The following is an 8,295-nucleotide window of genomic DNA, read 5'->3' as shown; positions in this document are numbered from 1 at the left end:
CAGCTTACTCAAGGCTGTGACACGACACCTGGGGCACTTTTCTCGAAAGTCCTGAAAACTGTTCGGGCCCGAAAAGCCATTTGTGAACTTGCAAACCGCTTGTCAAGAATGCCGATCTTTTAACATGTTTTCAAGGTAACAGAAAGCAAACTGACTGTGAAGTTTGACGACTCAAATCGTCTGCGTTCTTTAGATACAGAGGGAATTGTGACACCCGAAAATGGCCCGTAAAATTTCCGGACTTTCGAGAAACGGGCCCCTGGTCTTAGACCGTTCAACCATTCATATATGACTAGAGATGCACGTAATTAGATGCTCGCTCAAGTTTGATTACTGACGAAGTGTTCTACTAAGTCGTCGCGTAGTATTGGTAAGGCTTTTTTGTTTGAGTTTTTGGAACTGTTTAGGTTTACTATAAGATAGATTTTGGTGGACACTGTTACATTTTATCGCTTGTATATGAGGACGGGATGAATGTTAAATTTGGGGAGAGGGAAAATGGGATACTTCATTTGCATTTCTATGAATTTGCCTTAATAGCTCGAGCCAAGATCAACGAACCAATAAACTATCACCGTAATATTTGTGATGTGGTTGCGGATAAAATACCAGGATTCGCTTGGAAAACTCTGGCAAGAGATCTCAAACCACAAATTCCAGAATATGCTATTGGTGAAATACTTGAGGCGGAAGGACAGTCTCCAAAGGAATGCTGTCGAATTGTGCTCAGGACATGGTACCAGAGATTTACGTCCAAAGCAACAAGCCAAGAGCTCATGCGGTGTCTCACAAATATGGGTTTCGCAAACCTTAATTGGCATATAATGAAAGAACTCGGCCTTGTATCATTCGAAGATATGCCAGTCTGAGAGGTGACTAGTCATGTATCAGTTCACTTGCGGAAAGTGCACGTGGACATTGATGATCAGTAGCATGATCAACTTAACTAGATTTAACACCCGGTGCCAGTTGTTTAATGACTGGTTAACTTTATCTGCTGGATAAGTCACTATCCTACAGTATCAATATGTGCAAAGATATTTGTATTTGAGCACGTAACCGTTGATATGAACAGTCACTCTAAGCACATGTAAGTAAAAGGTTTGGCCCTCGTTTAACGTGAAGTGTATTTCATACTTTGGATAGTGATTTACGCACCGAATAAAGTTATCCGGCTTTTTAACATCTGGATACACTTGTCCTACATTAACAAACTGGGCCCGGTTGTTCGAAAGCCGATTAACTTAATCCGGGATTAACTTAAACTTTTGTTTCATGTTTTCAACTTTTTGATGAAAGTATCTTTTGCTTATTTTTGTTTTTCAAGATTGACTTCTTCTAATGTATAGTTTTGCCAAATATCAGCTTTGAACAGCATTTAGTATTAGAGAAATAAACTCCTTGGTTAATTTTTAATCTGGGATTAGCGTTAATCGGCTTTTGAACAACCGGGCCCTGGAGTATTACCTCATCTTACCAAAAGTTTCAGTTAAGTTCTGTTCCATGGGAGGAGGGAGATCCTAGCGAGCGAAACAATTTCTCGTTTGGTTTACATGCAGAAACTTTGGTCTGCGGTGTTGCTCGTCAATGGTTGAACGAAGTTGCTGAAAGCCCAGGTGCCACCATGTTTGTTTTCTGTTTCCTATATATGCTACTGGGACTTTCTGAGTGAAAGTACTTGACATGGTGCTAGAATCTCCCTATCTCTTGGATCTTCAAGAAACTAGGGAGGTCTTCGTGCATTGAAGAGCTGACCGCAAGGTTGAAAATTTTGCGTGTAAAATTAGACTACGAGCAGACCCTGTTTCACCGCTCAGTTCATTGAACGCGACGCGAAAAGGAAAACCCACGCGATAACAACATGATCATGCGAAATCTGCACTCGAGCGTTGTTCTCGTGCCTGTTTTCTGTTTCGCCTTGCGCTCCACAAACTGAGTGGCGAAAAAGGGACTTTTCGTAGTCTGCTAACTAAGCGGCGATAGAGAAACTTCTTGCAGTGCAATATAAAACAATTTCAGAAAACATAACCCATTGCGATGATCCGTTTTTGAAGGATCTTCCTAGTGCTAGAAAATTCCTTCTACCATGTTCCTTAGAAAAGTCCCTTGGAGACAAAGTGCTGGCCAGGAGAAAGCGGTGGAATAATTAGAGGACACCCTCTCCTTTCTACCGCTCCAGCGGGCGTCATCTCTTAATTAACCACGTCCTGAACGATCAGATGGATTGGAGCTCTCCAACCATATCTGCTCTATGTCTTTGCGTTTGAGGCAACAAATTTTTGGATAAGTGTAAACTGCGTACTTTACACACAAGCATTGTCCAGTGACCGGACATGCGTGCTTTTTTTCCCGATTCGGTGAAGTCATTTTGTATCCGGCCATTCTGAGCCCCCTCTCGTTTTGAATATGCAGACAGGAGTAAAGGTGGCATAGGGACAAATGCTATAGCCATGAAAGAGTCAACCAGGCCTTCGATTATACCAAAATGCACAGGGTATGAGACATTCTAGTGCGAGTTGCTGCCAAAATTTCCATACGCTTCTCCCCAGTTTTCAGAAAAAAACAGCATAATGCTACAATCATATTAGTATTATGCCAGCATTATGCCTGATGCTCCAGATATAGTATTATTCTCAAAATTATGCTGGCATAATCCGACAGACTCTAACAAGAAGCGGATTGTAGATTGCAGCTTGTAGGTTGGATTAATCAAGCCAAAAGAAGAAATCAAAACGATCCTTTCAATTTTCATTAGCGTCCTTTACAGTGCGTCGAAGTGTCTGAGTCTCTTAGTTCTGAACAGCATCATCAGGGTTGAAGAGAACTTTTCCTCATGCGCATGGTCAGAATCAACGGTCAGTTGAATAGGCTACAATACTCGTCAAAAATCTTGAAACACTTGTGTCTGTTTTCCCTTCCCCAATGTTGATTTGGGTATCACAGTGGTCTCAGTGCTTCAAAATAACGCGTGGCTCAACATTGGGGAGGGAGAAGGCACATTTCGGGGTGGGGGGGGGGGAGGGGGGAAACAGTGTGAAGTAGAAATCTCAGGATTTTTCCAGAAAATTCGAGAGAAACGGTGTCTAATTCAACGATTTGTGACGAGTATTGTAGTTTCGAATTGTGCAGCAACAAAAGAACAAAGTCGAGGTTCAGGGGAATGATTTGCATTTTCCTTTCTTTTGAGCAATAAAAAATGCTAATTATTCCCCCTTAACCTCGACTCTCTTCTTTTGTTGCTGCACAATTCAAAACTAACCTATTTCCATTGCATTCGAAAATGCAAGGGTAGATAGGTCGAGGAATACCCTCTACAAGGAAATTTCAGGTTTAATTAAAAAACAAAACATCGAAGAGCAACGCTTTTGTCAGAACCACAATTCCCCTTATGAAATCCTTATGAAATATTTATATATTTTTATTTAAAAACGTACTCGGCGTATTCGCGTCAAACGTTGGTGCCGATAAACCACTGTCTATCTTTTGTTTTATTTAAAGGGGCTGTGAAATAGCATTTCAGCTCATTCTAAAGTTGGTATATGCTTGTAGGAGTAACAGAATTCATACAAAATGTAATTAAGTCGTTTCAAAATCTTCGAAGAAGATTCATCCTTCTAGTGCATGATTGTTCGTAAGAAAAAATAGAATAAACTCTACAAGCTTAAGTAAATTTTAAGTTTAAGAAACAAACAACAGAATCACTGCCCATCTTTCGTTTCATTTAAAGGGGCTATGAAATAACATTTTACCTATTACAAAGTTGGTGTATGCTTGTAGGAGTAACAGAATTTATACAAAGTGTATTTATTTAGTCTTTGTGAAAATCGTTGATTTGCTTGTGCTGCATGATTACATGTTAGACGAAATAAAATAAAAAAGTAAAACGCCTCTTTCACCCACGGTAGAAAGGTTGGCAAGAAAGCGAATTAAACTTACTTATTTCATACACAGTTTACAACTACTTGTCTTGGCATTGCAATGGCTTATTGATCCTTTCCTAAACATGCGAAGTCGCGGACTCCATTATTCAATCTCATTATTTCATTCTTTGTTTACCAATTTTTCACGCCGAAAACCTTTTTTGTCCATAACACAATATTTTCAACATGCATGTGGTCTTTGCACTATTGCTTGCGTGACTTTTCCCTCCTGATTTGAATTTGCTTCGTGACTCGATCAAGTCTTCGTTCCTCTAGCCCCATGTGCAGACATTCTTTTGGCTCGTCACGCAATCTTTCCTCCCCAACGAACCTCTGCTAAAACTGTGACGAGCCACATTCCTTTCCTTTTGTTAAGTAACTGTCATCTAGAGACCACGTGCAAGTTATAGGGGAACCAATTGGAGCTGTGTAGATTGCTCCCCTGGGAGCACCAATAAAACTTGCTCACAGGGAACGAAGCTGTTCCAAGATATTCCTCAAGGCCCGGAGAAATGGTTTCAAGATTTGCTTCTACTTCGATTTTGTTGAACAGCGATGGTGAAGCCGTTTGCCCACGCCCCCACCCCTCTTTCAACCGTCTTGAAACTTGTACCCTGGTCCCAGAGGTTTTTCTTGAGCCGCGAGATAGTCACGAAGCAGCGAGAAGAGAAAAAAACCTCTGGTTACCTTGGACTTAAATCTCACTTTGATGCATACGCCATGCTTCAACAATCATTCAACATTTCTTTTGTTACCCCGAATCTAGAGACCACGTGCAAGTTATAGGGGAACCAATTGGAGCTGTGTAGATTGCTCCCCTGGGAGCACCAATAAAACTTGCTCACAGGGAACGAAGCTGTTCCAAGATATTCCTCAAGGCCCGGAGAAATGGTTTCAAGATTTGCTTCTACTTCGATTTTGTTGAACAGCGATGGTGAAGCCGTTTGCCCACGCCCCCACCCCTCTTTCAACCGTCTTGAAACTTGTACCCTGGTCCCAGAGGTTTTTCTTGAGCCGCGAGATAGTCACGAAGCAGCGAGAAGAGAAAAAAACCTCTGGTTACCTTGGACTTAAATCTCACTTTGATGCATACGCCATGCTTCAACAATCATTCAACATTTCTTTTGTTACCCCGAATGTTGAATGAAGTTAAAGCCGTTTGCCCCACTCTTTAAACATTGTTGGTTATGCGCCTGCGCAATAATCGGTCTCAATCACGTATCCATGTTCATATCCATAGTAACAAGTCCGTATCAATAGTAACAACCGCGGCCGCAGCCTGGGACTGAATACCGGGCCTCTCGTGAAGCTTCGTTGACTCAAGTGTTGATGTGTTGGAACCGTTTGTAACATAGTTCAACAAAATCGAACGGATGTTTTAACATTCATTCGGTTTTGCCTTAAAAGGCAAGTGTTGAAACCGTTTACCCGGGCCTTCAGAAACCTTTGTTTCCTCTTGTTGTGTATGCATTTAATGACTTTCACCACAACAGAGAGGCTGTGGTGCGCCCTTGTACCCTCCCAACCATGATATAGCACAGAAGACAGACCACAACACCGGGAAATACATGCCCTACTCTTTGCGAAAAGTGTGCGGGTTCTTTTACGTCCCACAGGCTTATGAACATTGAAGGGTTGTGAGACGGGGCCTACGGTTTATCGTTCTTATCCGAGAAGACTGGACAGTCTAACCATTTGCAGCACTTTGAGCTGCACCTTGAGCGCAAAGAACGTAAATCGGACAGTACGGAAAACAAGGCTGAAAAAACCATTGCGTTAAAGCTTGAACGTTCAGGTTGCTTAACGTTTGAGTTGGCGATGATCATCTATTTAATGTTTTTGTCTTGCGATCCAATCCTTCGTACCCTAGTGCATTAACTGCGTTCGTACTCAGTGTTTCTTCGATTTGAATCAATGACTACAAGAGAGGGTTTATTCGAACGAAGTAGCGCGGAAAGAAATGTAAATATGATAGCAATCGTACAAGCGAACGCCACAAATAGGTGTGAAATGCATGGCTAGCAGTCCCTTCTGAGTCAGTCGAACCGTCCGCTTTAGTCACGCAAGCGAGCCGAGGAGAGAATGGGGATAAATCCAGGCCCCAGTTGTTCAAACGATGGATAGCGCTATCCAACGGATAAATCACTATCCAGCGGATAAACACTAGCAAAACCAATTGAGATATCCAGTGGATAGTCATTTATCCGGCGGATAGCACTATCCATCGTTTGAACAACTGGGGCCAGATGTCTACATTTCTGAGGGGGGCTGGTTCGATTAAGGGGCTACAATAGGTCACGCTATCTTAGGGGTGTTTCTAAAACGAAGACCCAAAAACGAAGACCTAAGACCTAAGACCCACTGATCTAAAACGAAGACCCTGTGATCTAAAACGAAGACCCACTGATCTAAAACGAAGACCCCGTGATCTAAAACGAAGACCCTGTGATCTAAAACGAAGACCCACTGATCTAAAACGAAGACCCGCTGATCTAAAACGAAGACCCTGTGATCTAAAACGAAGACCCACTGATCTAAAACGAAGACCCACCTCAAAAGTGTTCAAACGAAGCCATTGTATATTATGGAATTGTGGGAACGGTGGAACAGTGAAACATCTGAATGTGAGCTCTGAGTACGTGTTCTCGAAACTCCTCACAAGTAATGATATAGCGATGTTTAGTGTGATATTACTACAGTAATATGGCAAACAGAACCTAATTATCATCTTAACAGGTTCCCGCAAAGCAGACAAAATTTTATTGGTGGAATTCTGCTCGTTTGGGAAAAAGCTTCAAAAATAAACCACCTCGAAAGGCCACACCATTTGCTTTCTCACGCAAACAAGCTGCTTTTTTTAGACAAATGGTAATCTATGCATCAATAACATGACTAAAAGTGACAACTATGACAGCTATTACGTCACAGATTTTTTAGACACAGCTTCAGAGATTAAACTTCTTTATTCTGGCGTGGAACTTCAGCACTCTGCCGTTGCCAGCGGCCAACTCTCTCTAGGTCTCTCAAAAACTGGCGTTTGTATATGCTCTTGGCTAGCTATGATTGGTCAAAGAGCTTGAAAAATTCTACAAAGGTGATCCTAACACTCTCATCAACCACGGCGGAAAAGCTTGTGGTAAATACTTGCGGTACATACTTCAGGCTAGCTAAACTCGATTGCTGGATAAACTGATAGCAACGGAAACCACAGTTTCCGCGGTCCTTTACACTAACCCGTGCTGGCTAACCGCGGAAAAACTAACAATACATATCATTACATTAAGATAACTAACAACAACAACAATTACAACTTGACAAGAAAGATCCGCAAGCACAGACCTCGTGTTTCCAGCAACATCGGCGGAAATTCGGCTATCGCCCAATGCCATATGTCGTGGGTTAGTTCTTTACATTAACCGAGAGGGACGAGGTTGTTTGCGACACTTAATTTGGTTTCCACGTTTCAAGTTGCTATCTAACTTTATACAATAAGACGATCATGAAAATAAAGTTTAAATTATTACAAAATATGCTTCAACACAGCTTTTTCTATTTCAACTTTTTTTATTCCGACTGAGTGAAGCTCGAAACTCCTCACAAAGAAATTAAATTATATGTCTACTTAATGTAAAGTTCAATTACATGTTGTTAACGTTTTCCAGCGCCCACAAAGTGTTGAACCAGACCTGACATCGTCAGTGTAGAAAGCGGAGCTGGAACCTTGAATGTGTCTGGGAAAATAACTCACCGCTGATTTATCATTTTAAAAAAGAATTATTAGTTTCTCACGGTAAATGACATTGCATTAGTTTCGGAGTTTTTTTTTTATTCCACTTCACACAGTAGGAATAAAAAAAGTTGAAATAGAAAAAGCTGTGTTGAAGCATATTTTGTAATAATTTAAACTTTATTTTCATGATCGTCTTATTGTATGCAAAGTATTTTAATGCACGATGCTTAAAAAGTTAGATAGCAACTTGAAACGTGGAAACCAAATTAAGTGTCGCAAACAACCTCGTCCCTCTCGGTTAATGTAAAGAACTAACCCACGACAAATGGCATTGGGCGATAGCCGAATTTCCGCCGATGTTGTTGGAAACACGAGGTCTGTGTTTGCGGATCTTTCTTGTCAAGTTGTAATTGTTGTTGTTGTTAGTTATCTTAACGTGATGATATGCATTGTTAGTTTTTCCGCGGTTAGCCAGCACGGGTTAGTGTAAAGGACCGCGGAAACTGTGGTTTCCGTTGCTATCAGTTTATCCAGCAATCGAGTTTAGCTAGCCTGAAGTATGTACCGCAAGTATTTACCACAAGCTTTTCCGCCGTGGTTGATGAGAGTGTTAGGATCACGTTTGTAGAATTTTTCAAGCTCTTT

General features: G+C 41.4%; 1 protein-coding gene across 2 annotated transcripts in view; it reads left to right on the top strand.

Moving 5' to 3' along the window:
* Positions 1–2,999, top strand: part of LOC138003602 (uncharacterized) — a 35,659-nt gene extending 32,660 nt beyond the window's left edge. For both annotated transcript variants that reach the window (XM_068849748.1, XM_068849747.1), the window contains one exon: positions 541–2,999. In XM_068849748.1, the coding sequence (XP_068705849.1) occupies positions 541–869 (329 nt within the window). In that variant the 3' untranslated portion in view covers positions 870–2,999. The remainder of the gene's footprint in view (positions 1–540) is intronic.
* Positions 3,000–8,295: the final 5,296 nt, after the last annotated feature.

This window comes from Montipora foliosa, chromosome 5, assembly GCF_036669935.1.
Source record: "Montipora foliosa isolate CH-2021 chromosome 5, ASM3666993v2, whole genome shotgun sequence".
Classification (NCBI taxonomy): Eukaryota; Metazoa; Cnidaria; class Anthozoa; order Scleractinia; family Acroporidae; genus Montipora; species Montipora foliosa.
This window is presented reverse-complemented; position numbering and strand designations above follow the sequence as displayed.